At 38.4% G+C, this 27,575-nt stretch overlaps 1 protein-coding gene and 1 pseudogene across 1 annotated transcript in view; both read right to left on the bottom strand.

The window, feature by feature from the left end:
• Nucleotides 1–368: 368 nt before the first annotated feature.
• Nucleotides 369–14,315, bottom strand: LOC108717453 (annotated as a pseudogene).
• Nucleotides 14,316–14,848: 533 nt separating this feature from the next.
• Nucleotides 14,849–27,575, bottom strand: part of wdr49.S (WD repeat domain 49 S homeolog) — a 55,695-nt gene continuing 42,968 nt past the window's right edge. Inside the window, exons 16-20 of the mRNA XM_018265712.2 lie at nt 27,037–27,234; nt 24,982–25,178; nt 23,116–23,222; nt 18,020–18,166; nt 14,849–15,488 (exon numbers count right to left, since the gene is read on the bottom strand). Coding sequence (XP_018121201.1) covers nt 15,346–15,488; nt 18,020–18,166; nt 23,116–23,222; nt 24,982–25,178; nt 27,037–27,234 — 792 coding nt within the window. The 3' untranslated portion in view covers nt 14,849–15,345. The remainder of the gene's footprint in view (nt 15,489–18,019; nt 18,167–23,115; nt 23,223–24,981; nt 25,179–27,036; nt 27,235–27,575) is intronic.

The raw sequence follows: 27,575 nt of genomic DNA, 5'->3' as shown, positions 1-27,575 counted from the left end.
ACATGGTATGTCATGATTTTCTGTTGCTCTGAACACAACAGACAGAAGCTTAAAGGTTTAAAGGAGAACTTAACCCGCCACAGACAAAAGCCACCATCACTTGTCCCCTCTCCTGTCTCCCTCCATACAGCGTCTTTTACAAGGAACAGTGTCCCTGTTTGTAAAGCCCATATCAAGGGACGCTGCACTTACAAACGAGTACTTTTTTATTATCTGTATAATATTCATTTTTTATTACTGGGTATTACATACAAAACACGTAAAACTGAAAAGTGTTGATCTTTCTACATATGAATTCCTCTCATACTCCTCTCTAGAACTTTATAATACAGCAACTTTGTCAGTAATTGTTTACCTTGTTAGAACAATTTACTGTACTTTTGTAATTCTACTTTGTTTGCTAAAATAACATATGACAAAAATTGCCCAATTACAAAGACGAGTTTAGCAAAGCAAAATGTTGAGATTACCATGTGTTTGCCTTTGCACCCATTCACTTATTGTTTCAGCAGATGCTTTTATTTCTTGGAAACCCACCAGTTTTATTGCACTTTTGAAGACATCCCTGTTGCTATGGAGATACTGCTCCTTCACTTGGAATCCTTCTTGAAGGTAGAGGGCATTTGCTAGATTAAATGTAAATTCTTTATTTTCTTCGGAGATGACAGCATGAAGCGTTTTTTAGCTCAGAAAACTCCTCACCTAGAGAAAATGATTTGTGTTTTACTGCCTTTTAATGATCAGCATAAACATAACGAAGGTGTAGGACGCTCTTTTCCAATCTGAAACCTAGTACACAATTTGTTTTCTTGCTCTCACCTTGACATGCGACATTTCCAGCAGGCTTTTTCCTCCAATTATATTATACAATGTGACAAAAAAGCACCCAGGGTTATTTTTATGCTAAAAGACAACTGATTCAATAAGAACTATAGAAGGACAAAATGTTATTTGTTCTTGAGCAAGTTCCTAATTAATCCCAGCCAAAAAAAGTAAGCATGAGATTCCTACCTCGTAAATGTTTACCTGTGAAAATGTGATTGCAAAAAAAAATTCTAAAGGAAGATAAATACAATACAAAATGTACTGTATTTTAAAAGTAGGTTGGCATTGGACTTGATTGTGTGTGTCGCTACCAGTGCTGAAGGACTGATCTTACTGATACGACCACCAGGGGCCACAGAAGGTCATAGGGGCCACTGGATTTAAGGCTCAGAGAAGAGATTGGTTGGGAAACAGGTAGGCAGGTAAAAGTAGCTTTTATCCATCAGAACAAACTATATACATAGACTTGGGCTCAGAAAGGTTTAACTGAAGATAGGTAGAAGGAAGTTCAAGGCAAGGCACATCAAAGGTAAATACAGCACAGATCCAATAAACAGGTAACAGGTCAGAACTGGCAGACTTCAGGCAGACAAGGGTTAATACAAAAACAGATCATTGAAGCACCTAACACAGACAAAGTGACCAGCTGGAATAGGACAAACAAACTGGCAAGAAGCATTGACATTGGTGGTCTTAAAGGAACAGTTCAGTGTAAAAATAAAAAGTGGGTAAATAGATGTGGCTGTGCATAATAAAAAAATGTTTCTATAGTTAGTTAGCCAAATATGTAATCTACAGAGGCTGGAGTGAGCGGATGTGTAATATAATAGCCAGAATGCAACTTCAGGCTTTTAAACTCTCTAATACTTAATTAGTCAGCGTCTTTAATGGGAAACTGTTGCGAAAATGAAAATTTAATATAAGCTTTATAATACTGAAATAAGAAACTTTCTAAATGCAATCAATTAAAAATTATGTGTCATTTCTGAAAAATCAAGTTTATCTTCACTATCCCCCTCTCAGCATCTGTTTCTCTTCATTCTCTCTTCATGCAGGAGCAGCAACAGAACTACACCAGGGTACAAGCTATGCAGACGCACCCCACCCCCTCCAGAAGCCGAGATTACGTCGGATTTGCAAGAGTGTGAACCGCCGGCGGGCCTCAAGGGGTGCGGATACCGGTGCAGTTGCACCCCCAGTAGTTCTGACACTGAGTTGGGTGTCAGATTTTAATTGACAGTTGGATCCAGTATATGTTATGGGTCGTTCCCTTTCCCAGCAGATGAATTAGAGCTCATTAAAATAATTGATTCCAGTACAAGCACAATCTAACAAAATAACTGCCTTTTGCACAAATCCTACATGTAGAGAGACATGATGTCTTGCGATTCTAATGCATCTTCTAGCCAAAAGATATATCGGATCATTCATCTGACACCCAACTCCTGCATGAAGAAAGAATGAAGAGAAACAGATGCTGAGAGAGAAATAGTGAACATAAACCCGATTATTTAAAAAATGGTACCGAATTTTTATTTTAAATTTTCATTTTCACGATAGTTCCCCATTAAGGGGGGCCGCATGGGACATAACTGTTCAGTGAGTTTGCAATTGATCCTCAGCAGCAGATTCAAAAGCAAATGCACGTCAAATCTCTTTGTCCCTCTTTCTATTTCCAAAATATTGGAAGGTATGGCACTGCACACACCAGGATCCCAATGGAGCAGTGATGCCACTACCAGAGTGCCAAGGCAGGGCAGAGACTTCACCATGCCAGACAGATGCGGTCATAACAGTGTGCACACATAGATACTACCTTGCACCAGCGCAGGTGCTTGTAGCAACCAGTCAGCAATTATTTTTGTTTAGAGTAATACAGGTTAAAAAGTAAAGGTAACAATTTGATTGAATGCAAAGAGTATCTGCATTGGTGAAATTTTAAACCTAAATTAGCCCAACAAGTATATTTTTTATTGTTCTGAATACATGTGGAGGAAAACTGTGCTGGACACTGCCTACAGACTGAAATACCAAGTAGATCACAATACTTTCTAATGTTTGTGCATGTTGGTTTATAAATGGAAATAGACAGCAGTATCCCTTGGCTTTTTCTGTCAATTGCCTGCCTTTGTTTTAGGGCAAAAGTTAGACATGTGAGTTGCCTCAGGAACTGTAGGAAGGGTGGGACCTAAATTGTTTTAGCTGTGTTTTCTCCAGTCAAAAAGTCAAATTAGAAAATGATTTGTTAAGGAACTCCACATATATTTTATTCTCTCAGTATTTTCTAAATATGTACAGTTCTAACTGATAGAAATACAAAAGATAGAATGTATTTTCAAAGAATGATCTCTCACTAGTACTAGTGTACACTAATAATAAGGGAGAATGTTTCCAGATCATCAAAATATTAATCCAGACTGTAATTAGAATGTGTAGAAATTACCACTGCATTGGACTGACTTGCAGAACCCAGATAATTAGTAATATAAACAGGCAAACCTTAAGGACTCATACACACGGGCGTTTGTTTGTGCGCTCCCTTGCATTGCGCTTTCTTCCGTTCAGCCGCAGGGGAGCACAGGAGTAGATGCACTGAATTATTGTCAATGGGGCTGTACTCACACCGACGCATGTATGCACTGAACGAAGGTAAAATGCAACATGCTGCGTACCAACCTGCGTTTGGCGCTTACATTCGTCTGTGTAAGTACAGCCCCATTAACAATAATTCAGTGCATCTACTCCTGCGCTCCCCTGAGTTGCACTTTCTTCCAGACAGCCACAGGGGCGCACAGGCGTAGACGGGGCACAATAAGAGCCCTAAGTGATTCTCTTTAACTTCTGTCCGGTGCACAGCTTTAAAGGGGATCAACACTTTAATCTTTGTAACAAAACACAAATCAGAGCCTGCACATCGAAGCCATTCAACACAGGAGCCCCTGTGTTTTTCTTTTTTTTAATTTTATGGCAGATAGGCATCAGTAATTTTGTTTTTACCTTCTAGTAGAGCTCAGTTTCCCTAGTATTTATTTTTAGCCTACATCACTCTATATGCCAGTATCAGAGCATTGAGTGACACTGACATGTATTTTTTTAAACATACATGCAGGAGTAGTAGAAGCTCTGCTTCCTATCCATTGCATTAGGCAGCTCCTGTGTTGTGAATGACATTGGAGGATGTTTTCAGCTGTGTTACTACACTGACATCATTCAATATCAATCACAGCACAGGACCTGCCTGCTGTCAAACTTCTAAGGGCTCTTACACACGGCCGTTCCGACCTGCGCTCCCCTGCGTTCCGTTTTTTGGCGTTCAGCCGCAGGGGAGCGCAGGAATAGACGCAAGTAATGATTTGAAATGGGGCTGTACTCACGAAGGCGCGTGTAGGCGCCGAACGCAGGTTCAGACGCAACATGCTGCATTTTTCCTGCGTTCGGCGCCTACACGCGCCTTCGTGAGTACAGCCCCATTTCAAATCATTACTTGCGTCTATTCCTGCGCTCCCCTGCGGCTGAACGCCAAAAAACGGAACGCAGGGAAGCGCAGGTCGGAACGGCCGTGTGTAAGAGCCCTTACAGTGGCATCATCACACTGCCAAATAAAACACATTTAAAGGGCACATTTACTAAGGGTCGAATATCGAGGGTTAATTAACCCTCGAAGTAAAATCCTTCGACTTCGAATATCGAAGTCGAAGGATTAACCGCAAACCATTCGATCGAATGATCGAAGGAAAAATCTAACGATTCGAAGGATTTTAATCCATCGATCAAAAGATTTTTCTTTGATCAAAAAAAGCTTAGAAAACTTATGCCGAAGGTCCCCATAGGCTACCATTGTAGCTTGGTAGGTTTAAAGTGCCGAAGTAGGTAGTCGAAGTTTTTTTTTAAAGAGGCAGTACTTCGACTATCAAATGGTCGAATAGTCAAACGATTTTTAGTTCGAATCGTTCGAATCGTTCGAATTGAAGTCGTAGTCGAAGGTCGTAGTAGCTTATTCGATGGTCGAAGTACCCAAAAAAAACTTTCGAAATTCAACGTTTTTTTACTTCGAATCCTTCACTCGAGCTTAGTAAATGTGCCCCTAAGTGTTGCCAGTTTTGGTGTATTGGTTTATTTCCACCACTGCTCAACTAGAACTGAACTATTAGTGATTTAGCTCAAGGAGGCTTTATAATGGGAATGTCTCTATTCCCTATAAATTGTCAGGAAACATACTGAAAGGTGTATAGCCAATTATCATAATGTTTTTAACTGTTCAAAACTACCACTTGCTACTTCAACAAATGCTTCACCTACCAAAATATATGGGGTCTCTTAGTCCTCTACGATCCTCATGAAAATGTAAAAACACCAATGTAAAGAAGAGTTTAATAAATGTTCACAGTTTATTTGTAGGGGGGTACCATTACATCAACACTCTATTCTCCAAAGTAGAACTTCTCATTCTTCCCATCATATTTGAGCCTCTACATATATCCATGCACTCTAACTGTACACTGCAATTTACTCTCCTTTGTATGATTTGTACATGACGTTTTGCTTGTTGAATGTGAGCTAATACATGTTGACATATAGTCCCAATCGCCAAATATCTCAGAAAGTAAGCAAGGCCTGTGAGTGCCACCACAGAAAACGAAAGTGTAAGGACATATAAACTGTTCTTGCTAGAATATAGCCAGCCAATTTAAAGAATTCCAGGGATGCAGTGTTCTTTGTTCTGCATAAAGAATTTCCCCATTCAATCTGTGGATGCATTCTTCTATGATTGATATCCTGTACAAAAATGATTGGAAGACAAATGGGTTACAGGCATATTCCCAATGTCCACCTTTATATGAGTGTCTGTTTTATTCTATTTTACTTTCTTGGACATTAACCCCATTGGACAGACTGGGACTCAATATACTGTTCATATAACAGATCACTTTTTATTTTACCTGCACAATAACACAGAGGAATTACAGATTTGGGATCAATAAAAGAAACACTCACTGTCTTGATTTCCCTGTAGTTTTCAAGCTTGCTTTATCTGACTCAATGCTACTCTTTTGGCTCCCAGTTTTATCATTTCAAGAATTAAAGATGTTCCAAGTGGGGAAAAAATGATGTTTTCTTCTGTGTTGCTTGAATGAATTGCACGAGACATATCCACAGCCAGTTCTGTAATGGCATCTCCCCAGAGCCTGGAGGCATTGCAAGTTATCTAGACTCCACAAAGGGTCACGACAATCACGCCTGGGTAGAGTCTACTCATTGTAATACAAAGTACTCTTTTGGGCTCCAAAATAGAAAAACTTCTATTACAGAAGACATTACCATAATATCATTTTCCTCCGCTGCCCACACACAATATGATTCTTGGCAGTGCTAAATTCCATACTGCTTTAACTAATAAATGTCGCACAGGGGGAACGGCGCACTATTTCTTTTTCTCCTACTGTTTTCTTGCGCTCTAATGATATTTATCTTGCTTATTTATTAAAAGAACAAAAGTATTTATACACAGTGGTTGGAGTCAGGTTTCAGGGACTCCGTGTGCTTTCCTAATTATATCATAGCATAAACTATACTCACAGCAATATTTGTAAATGACCTCATTTAAATGAGCACACTTTTGAAATGAGCTAATAAAAAAGTTAAAATAAAAGTATGCTATTTGGCACTTTTTAATTATCTTTAAACTTTTTTTTTTTTGGTCTTGAGTCTGTTACGCTTATTTTTTTTCCTTATCTTAAAGGGCAGTTACGTAGAAAACAGCAGCGTATTTCCCCCTGGCAAGAAAAGTAAATGTCTCTGAAAGCTGAGAGAGAGCAGGTATAGTACATTTAATCTGTCAGACGAATGATTAATTTTTCGAAATGCCAGTGAATGTTTGTTGACATTGCTATCTTGAAACTTTTGTAGCGCACTTAAAACATGATGTTTGTTCACTGAGCAGCAATGGATCAAAATGGCATGACTGCAAAATCGCTTTTTATTCACAACCTGTATTAATTTCTGCCTTAAATTGTATTGCAATTTCTAGGACAGTCAGAATAGTATGCAGTCTGATATGGAATACCTCGTATGCTTAATTAACCAATGATGATGGCTGCATAAGTCCAGCTGAGGTTTGTGTATTTTGAAATACTTGTAGTGCAAATATGATACCTTATATGTATTCTCTCTATCTGTTTAGCAGCGTGCCTGCAAGAGTAGAACAGCAATTCCAGCCTTACACGTTTAAACATGCATCAGTTGGTTTCCACTTAGCAATATGAAAGTAAGATATCTAAAGGTGCACTGGAGATGCCTCCATTTCTCAGTACAGTGCAATTGTTAATAATGTGTTATGAGGACACTTAGGGGAGAACAACATCTTTGCTTATATCAATTATTAAGGAAAAGGAGATTTGGGACTTCGCATGGCTTGGACGCTTTTAGGTGGCGAACTAGGGGGGTCGAAGTTTTTTCTTAAAGAGAAAGTACTTCGACTATCGAATGGTCGAATAGTCGAACGATTTTTAGTTCGAATCGTTCGATTCGAAGTCGTAGTCGAAGGTCGAAGTAGCCCATTCGATGGTAGAAGTAGCCAAAAAAACACTTTGAAATTTGAAGTTTTTTTTCCTCTTTTCCTTCACTCGAACTTCGTGAATGGGCCCCTAAATGGCAGTGTGTTGGGAGGTTCCTTAATTGAGAAGGATCTAGGGGTTTTTGTAGATAACAAGTTGTCTAATTCCAGACAGTGTCATTCTGTGACTACTAAAGCAAATGAGTTACAGGTATGGGACCTGTTATCCATAATGCTCGGTACCTGGGGGTTTCTGGATAACAGATCTTTCCATTATTTGGATCTTCATACCTTAAGTCTACTAGAAAATTATGTAAACAATAAATAAACCAAATAGGCTGGTTCTGCTTCCAATAAGGATTAATTATGTCTTAGTTTGGATCTTAGTTTATTATTACAGAGAAAAGGGAAATCATATTTGATTATAATGGAGTCTATGGGAGACAGCCTTTCCATAATTCTGAGCTCTCTGGATAACAGGTTTCCGGATAACAGGTCCCATACCTGTTCTGTCTTGCATTAAAAAGGGCATTAACTCAAGGAATGAAAACATAATTATGCCTCTTTATAGGTCCCTGGTAAGGCCTCACCTGGAGTATGCAGTGCAGTCCTTAAAGGAACAGTTACAACAAAAACATTAAAGTGTTTTAAAGTAATGAAAAATATAATGTAGTGTTGTGCTGCACTGGCAAAAAAGGTGCGTTTGCTTCATAAAGACTACTATAGTTTATATAAACAAGTTGCTGTGTAGCCATTGTGGCAGACATTCAAAGCTAAAAAAGGAGATAAGGCTCAGGATACACAGCAGATAACATAGAAGCTCTGAGATTCTTGAACTTATCTGTTATCTACTATGTCTCCTGTGCTTGAATGGCTGCCCCCATGGCTACACAGCAGCTGGTTATATAAACTATAGTTGTGTATCTAAAGCAAAAACAGCAGTTTTACCAGTACAGGGCAACGGTACATTATATTGTTATTCATTTAAAACACTTTAATTTTTTTGGTGTTACTGTTCCTTTAAGAAGAAAAGACATTTTCGAGGGGACATGATTACTCTTTATAAGTACATTAGAGGGCATTATAGACAGCTAAGCTGGAGATCTATTTTTTCATAATATGGATCATCAGACCAGAGTCCACCCCTTTAGACTAGAGAAAAATAACTTGTATTTGCAGCAGCGTAGTTGGTTCTTCACAGTCAGGACAGTGAGGTTGTGGAATGCACTGCCGGGTGATGTTGTGATGGCTGATTCTGTTAATGCCTTTAAGAGAGGCTTGGATGATTTTTTGGACAAGCATTATATCCAAGGCTATTGTGAAACTAAAATCTGCAATTAATATAGATATTGGATCTATATCGTTTCAGCGGGTGTGTAGGTATGTGCACAGGGATTCATTTGGAGGAGTTGAACGTGATGAACTTTGTTCTTTTTTTTTTCACCCAACTTTAACTATGTTACTGTGTGTACTTGGAGCAGTTTGCCCAGTACTACAAAATAAGCTATAATGTGTAATAATTAGTAATTGTATAAAAATACAATATAACAGATATAATCTCTGTACAAAAAGTATGTAAACAGACAGTTCATTAGAATATCTAAACATCTGCATGAGATTCATGTAATACATTTAAAAAGCATGTCTAAATATCTCTGCAATCTCCAAGGAGCAAAAAAGGATAAAGTACTGTACATATTGCAAATGAGATACTGTATAAAGCACCATAGGTAGGTCCCTTCTCCCCTGTTTTGGTTGTACTGCTTTGAGCAGCAGGGTCGTTTTTAAATGTTCACTAATCAGCATGTTCTTTGTTAGGCTTGAATGTTTATATTGATATTATATACCATAATGCCAGTAGTTAAGATAATATGCCGACCTGCAGGCCCGGACTGGCAATCTGTGGGTTCTGGCAAATGCCAGAGGGGCTGCTATAAGTTGCCATAGAAATTCGGTATTTAATGGGCTGGTGGGGGCTGTTTGGGCCTCTGTGTGGGCTGATTGGGCCTCTGTGTACCTGAAATGCCAGGGCCTATTTTAATTCTCAGTCCGGACCTGCCGACCTGTGCTGAGACCGCTTTATATATGCCCTCCACTGACTTCATCTTATCCTGAATGACCCACAAGTTAATTTGTTGATTGTTTATGAAAATACCAACCATTGGACAGAGGAGAACATTTATAAGTGTATCCTTCCCTGATACAGGTCATGCCGAATGGTGCATCAACTGGGAGTGGATAATTACATATTAAATAGGGCAGCACTTTATTTAATTGAAATTGTCCTCTCCCTAGAGGATACAGGGTATTTCAAGGTTGATTTGGGAATGAATTACACCATTCCAGAGCTAAGAATTGTACTTTAAATCCATTTGCTACTCTGATGCCACCATCTTAATGTGAGAGAACCAAGGCAAGAGTTCTGGGCAGACAAGGGAACCATAATGTGGGTTCGGAGTAACAGGGAAAGAGCTAGATGTAGTCAGTCAATGCAGTACAAAATCAGGATCCGGAAGAATAGTCAATTACAGACAAAGGTCTGTACAGGCAGCGATTCAGCAGTGGTATGGGACAGGCACGGGTCAAGAACAGGATAACCAGACTAAGCACACCCAGGAACTATCTGACAATAGACCTATGATGGGAAAAGGAAAATGGACGAGTCACCTTTAAATATTTGACTTTAGTGCCAAGCGCGATGATGTCAACGATTTGGCGTGCCGAATATAAAGACGCATGAGATGAAAAAGGCAGTGGGTGTCCCAGCAGGTGAGCCACCTCCCAGGTACTATTACATTCCCCAGCTGTCTGGTCACTTCTATATGAATTTAGGCATATTTATTTAAGTTGCTCTTAAAATCCTATACAAGTGACTAGAGCAGGGTCAGAACTGGGATGCATGCCCAAAGGGCAATAGCAGGGGGTGGGCACTAGCTACCCACCTCTTCTACCTACCTCTAATTTGGGCCATGGAAGGGAAAGACAGGAAGCTGTTAACGATCCAATACAAGTTTGGGGCAAGCGGCAGAATTTTGGGGAAACAAAGGTTGGGTCCTGTACTCTCCCTCATGGCTCAGCATAGGAGGGCAAATTCTGCAGGGAAAGACTCAGCTGTCTTTCTACACCTAAAAGACAAGGGACACTCCTTTGAAGATAGCAAGATCCAAATCTTGGATAAAGAAGACCGCTGGTTTGAAGGAGGCGTGGAAGAGGTATTCATGTCAAGGTGGAGAAACCATCCCTGAACAGAGGCGGGGGCCTTCAACACCACCTCTCTGCTACATACAATGCTGTTCTAACATCTGTACCCCAGCGGCTTCAGAACACTTCCACACATCCATTCATGCAACTCTCATAATTAACACCTCTTTCTAGGAGTTGCATGACACATTGGATAATCCTATCACAGTAACTACACAGAATCGACACCTCTGTGAATTGCATTCATTTCATTGTGATTGGATCAATGGAAGAGTTTATATGACGACAACTTCCCACACCAGTCAGTTAAACTGAAGAAGCTGCTCGGATGAGTAGTGAAACATCTTCAATGATTACTCAGCAAGTCTAGTTGTTTGAGATTTACCTTTACTAGATATAGCATAATTGAATTCTTAAATGCCTTTGCACGTTGTTCTCCCACTGGATTAGATAGATAGCTAGATAGATACCTTCATGTATTACCACCAACAGTTTGTTGTTTAAGTTATGTAATAAAACTGGTCTATAATAGCTAGACAAAGAAAAAAAAACAGAAAGTACAATTTATCCTTCTGAAATGTATTGCCAGATTTGTGGTCTCTTCACCCTAATCCCTGCCAGTCTGCAGAGATCTGTAAAATATTTGTAACTATTTCCATGATACTCCAAAAAAAAAGCAGCTGGGCCGCTACAGATTCAGAAAGGGATTATATACAGTCCCTGCTGCTTTAGCTAAAGAATGAGCCAGACAGACATATACTTTACCAGAATTAGCCATAAAGTCTTCATCTTACTAGTGCAGCTCAGATGCCGGGGAGAATTACCATTGTTTATGAATCTTCACCACTAGATGGCGCTAATACATGTGTTCATGATCAGTTACTGAATGAAACATGATATTGGATTAATTTATTAATCACTTACATTTTCCACAGCTGTCAGTGACAAATGATAAAAAAAGAATAAAAGGTTGGCATAAAAATAACAGAAAATGCAGCAAAGAGAACAAGGGCTGAATGAGGGTAAACCTAAAGAGAGGTCACTCCTAATGACAGCTCCCTACATACAGAAACCATCATAATTATTCATATTCCCCATGTTGTTTATCTCTAAAGCACCAGGCACATTCCATAATGTGTGTAATTGAGAAAACAGAGAGAGTGGCAAGTGAATACAGATGCAAGGAAGGGTTGTTCTAATGAAAGCTTGCCAGTACAGGGACAGTAGCCTATGACGCTCCATGAAATACACAAATATGCCCATTTGCTGTTTACATAGTTACATAGTTAAATTGGGTTGAAAAAAGACAAAGTCCATCAAGTTCAACCCCTCCAAATGAAAACCCAGCATCCATACATACACCCCTCTCTAATTTTAATTAAATTCTACATACCCATACCTACAGTATACTAACTATAGAGCTTAGTATCACAATAGCCTTTGATATTATGTCTGTCCAAAAAATCATCCAAGCCATTCTTAAAGATTTTTTTATTTTGTTTGATTTTTTAATTGCAAAAAGGCCAGGAGTATTGACTTGAATCATTTTAGTTTTGCCTTTATTTTTATGACGTCATGCTTAATTAATTAGCATTAAAAACCAACTAGAAAACACCAAATGTTTTCTCCGGATCTGCCAGTCTTCTGTATCAAAGAAGAATTAATTATGAAAGGTGAAAAGCTTGATAAGCCTCTTCAGAAGAAATTCGTTTACTTGCCACAAATTCTGTGCAGGGAACTGCATCAAACATGTACCTTGGCACACTGGTTTGTGGTTCCTGCGGCATTATTAAAAAAATGCATTTAATGATTATAAAATAATTATTTCAGTCTAAAATGAAATTTATTATTTAATTATAAGAATTATAAATATTTGTTTAGAAGTGTAATGTTGCTCTACCACAATGGTACAATCCTTTTGGCAAGAATTATAGTATCAGAACATTGTGGTGCAACAGTGCTGGCTGAGGCACAAGCAAAACTTGTGACAATGCTAACACCAATGCTATGTGAAGCACTGGAGCGGTACAAATCCAACACAACGGGGCCGATTCACTAATTTCGAGTGAAGTATTCGAAGTAAAAAAACTTCGAATTTTTGTGCTCCTCGACTATCGAATTGGCATAAATTCGCCTGAGTAGAATGATTCGAATAGATCGAGCGCAAAAACGCTGCGACTATTCGCCATTCGATAGTCGAAGTACTGGATCGAGCGCAAAAACGCTGCGACTATTCATCCATTCGATAGTCGAAGTACTGTCTCTTTTAAAAATACTTCGACTGCCTACTTCGCCACCTAAAACCTACCGAATTGCTTTAAAAGCCTATGGGAAAGTCCCATAGGCTTGTTTTCCAAGTTTTTGATCGAATAAAAAGGCATTCGATCGAATGAAAATCCTTCGATCAAATATTTGATCGAGCGCCTATTCACCTGGCGAATATTCGCCAATTCGACTATTCGCCAACGCGTAAATTCGCCCAAATTGCCTATTCGATTCTATTCCCCAGTCGAATTTCGAGGGATTTAACCCCTCGAAATTCGACCCTTGATGAATTTGCCCCAACTTGTTTCCATGGTGAATACCAGTGTTGTATGAGGTACGAACCCAACAGAACTTGTCACACTACTAATACCAGTATTACAACAGGCACTTGCGCCCCTGAGGTTCATGAATGAACCCCTATATCTTTCTCTACCATTTGCCAGACACTGGCTCTAAAAGATTTTATAAGTAAGGTCACCTTACATTTTGGCCATTTTGGAAATGTAAAAAGTACTTAGTTTTGGTGTGGTGCATTGAAAATTCAGTATTGTTCCTGTACTGAATTTGATCTATAGATCAGGTGCATGAGGATTTCCAAATCTAATTTTGTTTTTGTACATATTATAAACTGTTTGTAAGCATCTCTTAACGGCTAAAGCCAAAAGCCACTTCTCACTTCGCTAAAGGCGATGTGACTAACGCTAGCGAGAATTCGCCGGCGTGACTTCATTTCATAACTACGCCGATTCCCTAACGGGCGCAGTCGTCACTTTGCTAGCGAGTGAGATAGACGCTAGTATTGCTTCGCACGGACATAACTTCACAAATTCAGTAAGATGCAGATTTTACTGAACGTTACTTCTTGTGCCAGACTTGCCTTCGGCAAATCAGACCAGGCGAAGTGCAATGGAGTGCATAGGACTTGATGATAGGATGATAGCCTGCAAAAGACTGTAAATTTTTTTTTTTGGTTTCCTGGGTTCCCCCCTACATTTCCTAACATATGGCACATAAACTATACACTGGACTCATGTGTAGGGCATTACAACAACTTTATTTTATTTTTTTAAGGTTCCCTGTACTTGTAACGTGTAATGTAATGTATTTGCTGCAACATATACGTCCATTCAACTTTCACTTCCCACCATATGCAAATTAGCCAACGCTAGCGCAACTTCGCTTTGCTTGGCGAAGTAACGCTAGTAACTTTGCATTTTAGGGAATTAGCATTGTCCTGGCGCATTTCCGCCTGTTGAAGTGTTGCGAAGTAGGCAAAGCGGTCGCTAGCGAATTTGCGCCGCTTAGGGAATTTGCCCCTATGAATATTGCGTGATCTCTCAGCTGTTTTTGACACTGTGGATCATCCTCTCCTCCAGTCCTGTCATTCGCTTGGCCTTCATGACATGACCCGGTCCTGGTTCTCTTCTTACCTCACTAATCGTTCCTTCAGTGCCTCTTGTGGTAGTATCATCTTCTCCCTTATCTCTTTCTGTTGGGGTTCCTCAAGGCTCTGTCCTGAGCCCCTTATTATTTTATCTCTATATGTCCTCACTCAGCATACTATTCAACTCATATGGTTTCCATTACCATCTATATGCTGACGATACTCAGATCTATCTCTCCTCTCATGATCTCAACCCAGAGCTCTTAACTGGGGTCTCTTCCAGCCTGTCTGCTACTTGGATGTCACAATGCTACCTTAAATTAAACCTTTCTAAAACTGAAATGGTTCTCTTTCACTCAACTAACAATAATAACATCCCAGAAGTATCTATAATATAATATAATAAAGTATCTATAATAATTAACAATTCCCCTATCACCCTCTCTCCCCAGGCCTGGTGCCTTGGGGTTATCCTAGATGTTGAAAGCTCTCTTGCTCAGTGCCTGTAATTCTATATGTTCTTTGTCATAAACACATTTATCTTACAGCGCTGACAAATATGTTGGCACTCTAAAAATACATGTTAATAATAAAATAATAATAAAACACACTTCTCAGTATTTCTGTTAAGTATCTTTTTTAAGCATTTTAGAGTCAAATGTCTTGTTACAGAAGTGGAATTTCACAAAAATTCAGGCAGATTATGAATGCTTAGATTGTCCTTAAAAATTATTTATAGTTCTAACAAGAAGTTCACTGAGGGAAATGCCCCTACAATAAGAAGAATCGAATATTCAAAAAACCTCTGGCACTGAAAGCAAATGAAGTGTAAAACTTGCCTAAAAATCTACTGAAAATGTTGCATGTTTTTCAAGTGCTATCCATCAAGTTCAAACTTTTGTCCAAGTAAATGCCTAACTTTTATTTCAGGTTCCTCTGTTTTGTTCTTATAGAAGTCCCAAATAATTCCTTTGTTGTTTGATTTATTTATATATATTCTTAGTGAATAATAATTTTGTTTGTACAGATAACTGGACTGTATTTGCCAAAAATATGCAAGCATTGTAAGAAAACATTAATCCTTTCTGTAAGATTTCAGTGATTCACAGCACAGTATTCATTTGCTTTTCTTCTGCGTTTTTCTGTCTCTTTTCATCTTGTCTTCGTGGCGCAGCTTCGCATTCAGTTGTTTTGCTTGTAGCTCACGTTCCAGAATCTCTCTCGGGAAGAGACTTCCCTCATCAAATACAGATTTCAGTGCTACATTGGCGATAGAATCATATTTACATTATTCATGTGACTGGCATGCACTCAAAGGCTTTATTAAAAGCTATAACTGCTAAACTGTCCCTTTTATACTTTATGATTCTCTCTCCCTTATCTGAGACAAGGTGACATTTTTATATGATGGAGGACAGGAGCTATACAAAATGAATAATTGTTAATACACACATGCAAGAAACATATGGCCATTTCTCTTCAGCTCTGCCGCGCACGTTTTTTGATTTCTGCCTCAAATAATCACTTCTAATGTAGGCTATTATCCTTTTTTGTAGACCAAGCAATGCATCATTTTTCTTTCCTTTCTTTTCAGCTACAGGGGCATACCACCAAATATTCTCTTCATGTTGGATAGCCTGCTACTTCTGATAGTTTCACTGTGTGCCTTTACATAATAATAGAAGCTATCTAGGATAATTCACTCTCCGGCAGCTTCTTGCTACTTCATAATGCAGTGCAGGCATCTATGAAACTCTCCTATCTCAAAAAACTGAACACATGCATTTTTTTCTTTAAACTTAAACATTTTCCTCTTAAAGAAGGCGTGAGCAGAATGTGTGAGTCGAAACTTTCTGCGGCGTGGATGGGATGTGACAATATGCTGAATGCTTAACCACTGTTTATTTGAGCTAAAGATATTGCTTGTCAGTTATTTCCAATTCTGTGAAAAGAGTCATTTAAAATGATGGCGCTGATGGAAGGGTACGCAGACTCCTGCTACAATGTTTTTCTGCTGCTGCTGCTCTGTATTTAATGGAATTGTTTCCTTACACCTTTCCAATGAGATGTAAAATGGGTTTACAAGTATCATGGAAAACTGAAAGACCAAATTATATTAGGAAATAGTGTGACATTACTAGCTCCTCTCAATAACAGCTTGCATCATTTTCATCTCGGTTTATGTTGTTTTATTGTCACTTGTGCCACCTGTAACGGCCTGACAGTTGTTGGTTGAAATTACTGGTGAAGGATGTGAACGACAAAGCAGGGCCGACAAACGGATCCACAGGACCAGAGAAAATTAGTTAAAAAATAATTTTATTTATACAAAGTTAAAAAATGTATATTTGCATCTCCACCCGCCCACACATGTTTTGCACCCACTTAGGGCACCTTAATCACGTGGATCCATTTGAGTGCCAGTCGGCCCTGCTTTGTCTTCACATCCTTTGCCGTACTGCTACCTGAAGTTGGGGGCCTGGGGCTGATGCACCCAAACCACATTCACTATTTGGTGAGTCATTTACAATTTATTCTGGACCACCGTGTTTCTCCCAACTATTGAAATGAGATTACTGGTGACCAATTTACCCCCTTAGAAAATCACCAAAGAAAGAGCAATGCTTGTGGGGTTTCTTTACAAATGACCCAGGTGCAAGTGCAAGAACATTAAGTCGCTTCTTATTTCCAGTGTATAATTGTACTCTGCATGTCACACCAGGTTAATAATCCAGCTCAAGGTACAGGGCCAAGCGCTAGCACAATGTCAAGGCAGCTTGAGGCAGGCAGTAAATGAACTACTCAACAAAAATAATGCTGCATTCATAGAGGAAGCACAGACTTGTTTTACCTACATTGTAGATTGCTTCCCCATTGTCATGTATTACAGTCGTACAGTATCTTTGATGAAGGTGCAAAAGAAAGCTGAGCAAACACATTGATATCCTAAAATCTAAAGTTCAGCTGCTGAATGTATACTGCCATTAGGAGTGTAATAATAGTGGGTATAATATTAGGTAATATTGATAATAGTATGATGTCTATTAATGGTACTAGTTGCACTTTACAATATACATTCATTTAAAATGTAATTCAATTTGTAATGTATTTGCAGAGTACTCTGTACGGCCTGTCTCAGCTACATTGAATATCTCGTTTTCTCTCCTCCAGGCAAGACCCAAACCCTACAGTATTTTGTGTGTTATGTGGTCAACAGACTTGAAGAATTGCAGAAGCATGCAAGACATTGTTAAACAATTACATTATTTAAATGGTGAATATATTCTATAACATCTAGCTTGCATGCATCCTGTTGAGGCAAAATTGAAATGACTGTTCAAAAATGAGACTGAGAATTACCCAGAAGTCAGCTGCTAGATACAAATCACAGATACCCTGGGATAACTTGGATGCCAATATGTACATAACAGTGGCCCAAACAGTGCTTTTTGTTAATCCAAAATGAACCTATTTCATACATTTGGCTTTTCTTGATCACCAGCGTTCTAAGCATATTAGTTGTTCTATTAGTGCCTGATCATGTCTGATGCTCATGTTTTGAAAGCTTTGTCACATTTAAAAAAATAACATATTACTTTGTAATAGGTTGGTGAGCAGCAGAGGAATAATTGTACTACATTTGATAAAAGGGCAGTCTATTTTCCAGTCCTGTTTAGCACCTTTAGTTCATACATCACCTTCACCTTTATATATGCACTGATCGCATCTGTTCTCCGAAAACGTTATTTATTAACTGAAATAACATATGTTCTTCCATTAGAAGTACTTACTGTCTGAGAGGGGAGCAATCATCAAATCCTTTGGAGATTTTTCATCTGTTTTGTCCTCAAAATATTTTTCAGGGTTAATAATAAAGTCAGGCTTTGTCACATCAGCAACATCCAACAAAGGCTCAATATTAAGTAACATGAAGGTACCTGTAAAATAGGCAAAATGGATTTTCTCTTTACATTGAATATGTGCTACATGATCAAGGCATTTTGGCTGCAAAAGTACCTGCCACAGACAGAATGGGAAAGCGTGCCGGCACAGAAAAACATTTTGACTAAGATCGTTCTCCCATTGTAACTCCTTTTTGCAAAAAGCCTTAAAGAAGAAGGAAATGTGAAATAACTGGGGGGTTCCAAAAGTTATGCACCCCCAGTAGTGATGGGCAAATCTGTGCCAATCTAAATCTACCGCAAAATTCCCAAAACGGCTAAAAATTAGCAAAGCGCATTGAAGTCAATGTGAGTCAAAATCATTTTGACGCGCGTTAATTTTGACGTGAGCGACAATTTTTATATGTGTGACTATTTTGTCCAAATGCATTAAAGTCAATAGGCGTCCAAATTATTTTGATTCGCGTCAATTATTATGTGCGCAAAAATTTTGATAACAGAACTATCATTTGAAGCAGTGGAAGTGGTTCTTCATTGTAAGGGCAGAGAGGTTGTGATGTCAGATGTTGGGGACCCCCATTTATAATGAAATCCCCTAAGGATTGGTCACTGAGGGGACCCTTAGTTAAGGTAATAATGCCCCACTTCCTGTGTGTATAGCATGACTCATAGCGATCCTGGGTTTGGCACAAGGTATGCTCTATCTCCCATAGACACTCCAAAGAGTCCCATGTGCAGCCATCATTAGCCACCACTAATAGCTAGGTCCTGTAATAGTCTCTCTAGGAGAGAAAGCCAGATTAGGACTACTTTTATTTAGCAGCTTTTGGCTCTTATGCCTATTACAAAATGGTTGTCTTTTGTATCACTGTTCTATTCCCCCATGTGGATTTCTGTTAATAAATCAAGGAACCACTGGTGCACATTCTTTATTAATATCACTAAACACAGTGTGTAATACCCTATCTCCACACCGTTGTGAGGGCTTACTCCCTGAGAATTAAGATCTCATCTAGGGCACATATTGGAGTACAGCTATAGGTTGAAGCAATGGTGCCACTCATTTTACTATAAGCTTACATCGGTAAGAGTGGCTTGGATAATTTCTTGAACAAGTATACTATCAAAGGCTATTGTGATACTAAAATCTACAATTAGAATAGATATTAGTGTGTGTATTACATATTAGTGCGTGTACCATATATATATTATACCAATATATATATATATATATATATATATATATATATATATATATATATATATATATATATATATATATATATATATATATATATATATATATATATATATATATATATATATGAAACAAATGAAAGTTGTGCTCACCACTATTTTTTAAAACCATTAGGCGGGGGTGCAATGAGGCTGTGACCACAAAATACATATAGTCAAACACAAGAGTCCTCTGCACTCAACCCATTATCAATATATTTAAGACAGCGACATTTTGTGCATACTGCTACTAAAAAATGCCTTACCCTTTAAACAAAACAGGGATTGTTTGTCCATATATTGCAATATATTTAAGCTTGCCAACTACGTCAAAGTCATCCCATATCTGGCCAGTCCTACACTTAATTTTCATCTGATTCATTAAGAATTCTATTGCTTCATTATACATTTTACAAAGGGACTAGGTTTTACCTGCAACTTACTAGCTGCTTTCAAAGTAAACCTCCATACTTGGCTGCCCTTTTATTAGACACCAGTGGGATCACCTGACTATAGCTGGGAAGGGTGGGAGCTACAACATGGAGCTGGTCACTGCTCCTGTATAAACTATAACAAACAAAGGAAAGTTGTGCTCACCACTATTTTTTAAAACCATTAGGCGGGGGTGCAATGAGGCTGTGACCACAAAATACATATAGTCAAACACAAGAGTCCTCTGCACTCAACCCATTATCAATATACTGTATTTAAGACAGCGACATTTTGTGCATACTGCTACTAAAAAATGCCTTACCCTTTAAACAAAACAGGGATTGTTTGTCCATATATTGCAATATATTTAAGCTGGCCAACTACGTCAAAGTGATCCCATATCTGGCCAGTCCTACGCTTAATTTTCATCTGATTCATTAAGAATTCTATTGCTTCATTATACATTTTACTAATAAAAGGGCAGCCAAGTATGGAGGTTTACTTTGAAAGCAGCTAGTAAGTTGCAGGTAAAACCTAGTCCCTTTGTAAAATGTATAATGAAGCAATAGAATTCTTAATGAATCAGATGAAAATTAAGCGTAGGACTGGCCAGATATGGGATGATTTTGACGTAGTTGGCCAGCTTAAATATATTGCAATATATGGACAAACAATCCCTGTTTTGTTTAAAGGGTAAGGCATTTTTCAGTAGCAGTATGCACAAAATGTCGCTGTCTTAAATATATTGATAATGGGTTGAGTGCAGAGGACTCTTGTGTTTGACTATATATATATATATATATATATATATATATATATATATATATATATATATATATATATATATATATATATACATATATATATATATATATCCCTGAAGGGACCGAAACGGTGTTGCTGGTCTTCTAGTATATTTGGATTTTTTTACTGTGCACCTGGGGATGATACGGAAGCGGAGTGCTGCCCTGATCAAAATATATATATTTTTCTAGATTCCTGAAGAAGGCTGCAAACAGGGGCCAAAACGTTGAATAAACTTTTTTTTTTTTTACCATTAGGAAAGATAGGAAAAGTGGCTTTCCCTTTAATGCTTGCTCTCCCAACCCCCGCCCCTCTAAACACAGTCCTACAGATTACTTAAAAGCCCATAATGCTGAATGTTTCTTTGGAAGAGGTCATGCCAAATAAAGAGAGAAGCAGGTATGGTCTTTCTCCTCCCAAAGAAAATACCCTTTTTCACTTAGGTAGGACTGATGCATGGACACTGCCTTGGCGGGGCGCATCAGCTTATGCATACTTTGTACAAACCATGTAACCAAAAGTGTCTCTTTTTGCCAAATTCAGATAAGTTCTCTTTAATCCAATTGTTCCTTAAAGTTGTATAATGATAGTGCTGGGTTAATTTGTTTAGTTCAGTATATATACTGAAACGGTGTTGCTGGTCTTCTAGTATATTTGGATTTTTTTACTGTGCACCTGGGGATGATACGGAAGCGGAGTGCTGCCCTGATCAAAATATATATATTTTTCTAGATTCCTGAAGAAGGCTGCAAACAGGGGCCAAAACGTTGAATAAACTTTTTTCTTTTTTCACCATTAGGAAAGATAGGTTGGTATGAATATGTGTGTATGTATTTGTGGTCGTCAACCCAACTTAACTATATACTGTAATTATAGATTTACTTTCTGTAAAATCTGTAAAAGCTCCGCCAATGAGTAACTCACCTCAGGCGGCAAAGCCCCACTAGGTACCTGGGGCGGCAAAAATGCTCCTGATACTTTAAGAGCCAAATTTCCTGTTTTCAAACCAGAAATTCAGCTTTTCTAGCGCAGAAAGTGCAATTATGCTCTCTGCGCTAGTGTCCTGGCCATCTCCACCACCCTCGTGGAACCCCGTGGACCAAAAAGTTGAGTGCACTGGGGAAGGGGGGGCGGCAGCAACACTTAGCTGCCTCAGGCGGCGGAGGGGCCAGAATCGCCCCTGTCTTTAAAAGGAGAATGATTAACTGGGTTTTCTTTAGATGTGAAGGTTTCCTCTCAACACATTATAGAAATACAACAAAGCACTGTAAACCAAAGAAAAGCTCATGTCTGATCCTTTCTGACCCCTTGTCTTATAGAAGAATGAAAGTTAAAATCTTTGGGGGGCTCTCTTCGGTCTGGGCAGGTGCATGCACAGTAGAGTCACAGCAGCACTTTATAAACAAAAAGACAGCTTATTCACTCTACTGCACATGCAACTGACCGGGCCTCAAACAGAAAAGAAGGAAGAGGAGAAGATGAGCTTCTGTTGCATTGAGTCTGTTGCAGTCACATGGAGTTTTCTCAGCCAAATTAATTATGTAATCGAAGGTACACACGTCTGCATTTTTGTGCTGAATTCTGCTTCATGTGTTCTGTGACAGGTAGGTATTGTGCCTACTAAATAAATAGCGGAGAACTGGTGCTTTCTCATGCCATACATGACACTACACAAAAACCTCCCCTCCAGGGACGGAGGCAAAATGAATATTGTTTAGTACTACAGGTATAGGATCTGTTATCTGGAAACCCTTTATCAAGAAAGCTCCAAATGTCATGAAGGCCCATAAACTCTCCAATAAACTCCATTTAAAAAAAACACATTCACATTTTTAAAAATTATTTCTTTTTTTTCTGTTATTATAAAACAGTACCTTGTACTTAATCCTAACTAAAATATAATTAATCCCTTATTGAAGTCAAAACAAATCTCTTGGGTTTAATTATTGTCTAAATTATTTTTTAGTAGATTTAAGGTAAGGTGATCCAAATTATGAAAAGATCCCTTATCCAGAAAAGCACAGATCTCGAGCATTATGGACAATAGGTCCCATGCCTGTATCTATCTGGCCATTCCAATGCTGTACACGTTGAGGCACTATTAAAAGTTCACGTTGCCAAAAGAGAAACCGAACATTCTTAGAAATGAGGGTGAAATGAAGGTTTTAGGTTAACTTTGTTAACTTTGATTGCTTTTTTCCTCTTCGGGCATAATAGTATTTTTTATAACTGTCTGACATATATTAATATTCATAAAGTATATTATCGTTGCATATTTTTGCTTACCAATCACAGGACTTTCATAGTTCCAATCTGTAGGCACTATTTTACGACATGTTTTCAGAGTTCGGTTATAGGTTTAATGAAAAGTTTTCCAGAGAAGCAAATCAAAAAAACAGTTTAAGCACCAACGTGACTGGTAATATTTTATGCATGAGAGCCCAATTGTTAAACTAACAAGGTGTCATGAATTTCCTATGAAACATAAGCAAGAAAAATGTAACAGAGCTTACCAACTGAATTTTGAACGGAGTCCTCTCGAAAATGTGAGTGCAACTTTTCTTTTGTTCTGATCTCTTTGTATTTTTTCCCTAGAATTGTGTTCTCCCAGGGGCTAATCCTAAAATTGAATAAGAGTGGCAACAAATGGATTTTTAGGCTTGATGAAAATTGTTTTTTTCACGTATAACTAAGCATATAATTGGGCAACTCAACAGTGGAAATTCGTTGCTTTACTTTTCAATTAACTTGCTTTCATTGCGAGAAAGAAAAAAGAGATAAGACAACTTGGAAGGTTTCTGCACACTGCTCTTCCCATGAAAACTGGCCACTTCATTTAAGGTATCTAAGAAACTAAATTTGCCTTTTTCAAATCTTTGTGTTAGTAACTTTATTTTTAATTCTTACTGTACTTTAACCAGGCACATACTTTAAAAGCACACAGACATGCAAAGCCTGCTAAGTGATAAGACAAAGGATTGTGAAACAAGGTGAGATTTGAATGAATAACATTCTAGGAGCTTTAATATAAAAAACAACAATTTAGCATTTCTTTATAATAGATATAAATGTCATAATGTAAATGAAGTTATATCCTCCTATCACTAATAGAATTTTAGTGTTGGTGTATGGTAACACCTTGGAGATTCCAATACTTTGCTGAAAACAGGCTGATAGCTCTTTCCAGAACCTCAGTGTGCTTCACTCTTACCTGTCCCCATGCCCTCACAGCTTCTTTCCCAATCCTGACAAAGGGAGGTGGAGACCCCCTGTAATGTGGAGTTGGTTGTGACTTAATAAAATGGTTAGGCACCCCCAAAGATATTTGGTGTGTGCAGTTCCTATTTTCAATATTGACATAGATAGGACTTGAGCGTCCAGGGAGCAGCACCACCTAACAAGTTAATGTAGGGAGTGTGGCCGGTTGTATAAAGGGATTTGACACATCATTACCGTTTTTTTTATATTATTATGTTACATTTCCTTTCCAATTTTTCAACCAATAGACTACATGCTTCTGAGAAAAGGGCAAACCCTTCATAAAAGAGTGCATGCAATTCACCCAGCGTTTGTTTGAGCATTTGGGTAAATTATTTCAAGACATGTCACATACTGTCCACACCTTCTAATCAATGTAGAAATTTCACAATTGGTCGGTCTATGGGAAAGTAAAGCTTTCAGGTTAAAGACAGTTGAGCACCAAATCTGTCAGTGTGTGTTTGTATAACATGATAGCATGAGCGTGCTGCAGTATATACTGACATTTCATGAATAAATAATATATGCAAATATTCAAGTGATTTGTGTTGGAAAGATAAACAATCCCAGAGAAATTATCAGTATGTTTTGTCATTGTCTTTTTATTAACTTGACTAATAGTATAAAAACATTGACATGCAGCTTCCTTTTGCATAAGAATCTGTTACATCCAGAACAACAACCTTATCCTGTAATGTTCCCAGTTCTTATAAACTCACAACACCGAGTATGTCAGTAACAGAAGCTATGGTAAAATGATTTCTATTGAGTGCAAACCTCTTTATAAAGTAAATGGTGTAATTGTGCCTTCCACAGAGTGTTCCTGAGTTGCTCTAATAGTTCTACCATCACAGCATGTGGAGATGTTCATGTGAAGTGAAAGGCAAGTTCCCTGAGCTTTGATCTACCAGATGTTGTGAGTGTTTCCCTGCACAATAAATAAAAGAACGGGGGCTGCAGACTGTTGCATCAGATAACACTTTGTTAATCCAGCCTTGTATATTTCATATTCACATTTGGCAGATGGAAGAGACCAGTTATGAAAAGGTAGTGTGTTACGTGCGTAGCATGTCAATGCAAACAATTATTTACAAAATAGAAAACTGTGGTGTGTAACCTACTTGAAGTGCAAGTCCTCTTTATCTTCGGTAAACAGGCAGCTTAACAGAGAGTCACCGTGTTCTGTTGTCTCATCACAATATGTTGTTGACATTTCTGATTCCATGTGGTTAGTGTGACTTGTATCTCCTTCTGAATGTTCAGACTCATGGTCATTCTCCTTTTCATATAAGCACTTCTCTATGCTCCAGTGTTCTTCCTAAACATCCACATATAAGAAATGAATTTAAGTGCTGATCACACTGACGGCTAGTACAGGTGGAGCTTGTGGTTCTTCTATATTATATATCTCCCTGGCTGTATTCTTTAGCATGCGTTCAGTCTTTCTGGTGTAGGGCTCACATTGTAGCCTTATACTTTGTTCAGGTATAACACCAAATACAATTATTAACATAGTATTCCGTGGACAATCTTCAGTTAACCCCTAAATGTTTTTTGCAGTGGGTTGAGTTTTTATTATGTAAATGTTATATGCAAAAGTTTCTTGCTTACGTTGTCTCACATTGGTGATGTCATAACTAGCACCTTCCCGCCCTCACATGGTAATTAGACACAAGTTGTTTTGTTTAGTTTGAGAAAGGCTACTAGGCTACTAGAAGTATCTAATTCTTTCTACAGTACATAGGACATATATATATATATATATATATATATATATATATATATATATATATATATATATATATATATATATATATATATATATATATATAGTCTGTGTAAAACGACCGCACTCTGTAGACCGGACTTAGTATAATTCCTGTGGGTGCAGGGTCCAAAAATTCCTTGAAAAAGGCCCTAATGTGGGCCGAAACGTCGGATCAATGTACCGAATAAAGCACTGAGTTTTGATGAAAGAATTTTGGTGTGCGGATCCTTATGAGCAAATCTATATATATATATATATATATATACCACTGTAAATTGTATGTGTGGGTTTTCGTACTAGCTTATTTATAAGAGCTGCAATTCTAACAATTTAGAATTTTCTGTAAATGAAGATTTCTTTTTTTGTAAAGCTAAACATATCAATGGCATATGTCATGCTTTGTACTGTGAAAGCAAATAAAGTTCTGTCTTGCATAAAAAAAGGCATAATTATGTTTTCAAAGGATGAAAACATAATTTTGCCTCTTTATAGGTCCCTGGTAAGGCCTCATCTGGAGTATGCAGTGCAGTTTTGTACTCCAGTCCTTAAGAGGGATATAAATGAGCTGGAGAGAGTGCAGAGATGTGCAACTAAACTGGTTAGAGGGAGGGAAGACTTAAATTATGAGGGTAGACTGTCAAGGTTGGGGTTGTTTTCTCTGGAAAAAAGGTGCTTGCGAGGGAACATGATTAAACTTTACAAGTACATTAGAGGACATTATAGACAAATGGCAGGGGACCTTTTTACCCATAAAGTGGATCACGGTACCAGAGGCCACCCCTTCAGACTAGAAGAAAAGAACTTTCATTTGAAGCAACGTAGGGGGTTCTTCACAGTCAGGACAGTGAGGTTGTGGAATGCACTGTCTCAGGCCAGCTCTGTACAGACTGGTAATGCTTTACATACCTCATATCGAGCTGGTGCTCCTGTGTTCAGCTCTAAAACCACACCTGCACTTCAGATGTACTGATTATTGGATAAGCCGTTTTCACTTTTGTTGTCTGCTGCTGTGGCAACTTAGACTTACACCTGCTATACCCAGGGATGTTTCCGTGATCTTGGCCACCATGAGGCGGCCTTTTGCATGCCGTCAAGAGGGGCTGCATCGCTAATGCAAAGAGTGTAATTGCAATCTCTGCACTACAAGAGCTGAAACTCTGACTTAAAAGTCAGAATTTTGAGCTTTTTGCTGCCCCTGGCAACTTGTGGGCGGCTGCCGCATGAGATGAGTTTCTCAACTAGCCTCATGGCAGCAGTGCTCCTGGCTATAACTGTACAAAAGTTATTTCTAAACAAGTAATATTCAGCACACAGCTCCTCAGCTCCTGCAACTCTTAGCAGCAATGCAGGCATCAGCTCTATAGGCTGCTCTGTAATAACATATGTTAAATATGCAATCTTGTATTACCTGGCCAAATATTCCTACTGGAGTTCCAAAAACATCGCTGACATGTATAGTGCAGTCTGCAGATGCAGAAAGGATCAGTAAGGATGTGCTGTATGTGCAGGTCTCCAAATGTGTGACACAGTCACTGTGGGGCTGGAAAGACGTCACTAGCTGAGGTGGCTCTGTTATCTTTTTTTCACTGTAATCAACACAATAATCCTAAAAAAGTAAATGCATTTTTCAGTTATAAGATATTATTGTTTGTCAAAGAGACATTCTCAGTTTTTTAATGTTAAGGCCAGTGGCATAGATTACATACATTACATTGCATACATTAATTCGCATACATTGCATTGGGCTGATGTGCTGCTGTTCACACTTATATGTGCACTCAGATGCGGCAGTGACCCGACAGGGTGGATTTTGACACAGAAAGTATAAATTTTCATGCCTTTTCAATGCATACCAGTCAGCAATCTGTTTTTTCTCATGTGCCCATATCCTTAGAGTTCTACCGTATCCATTTAAAACAGCAGTAAAATAAGATGACCAGCCCTCCC

This window comes from Xenopus laevis, chromosome 5S (genome assembly GCF_017654675.1).
Source record: "Xenopus laevis strain J_2021 chromosome 5S, Xenopus_laevis_v10.1, whole genome shotgun sequence".
In the NCBI taxonomy this organism is placed as follows: domain Eukaryota; kingdom Metazoa; phylum Chordata; class Amphibia; order Anura; family Pipidae; genus Xenopus; species Xenopus laevis.
This window is presented reverse-complemented; position numbering and strand designations above follow the sequence as displayed.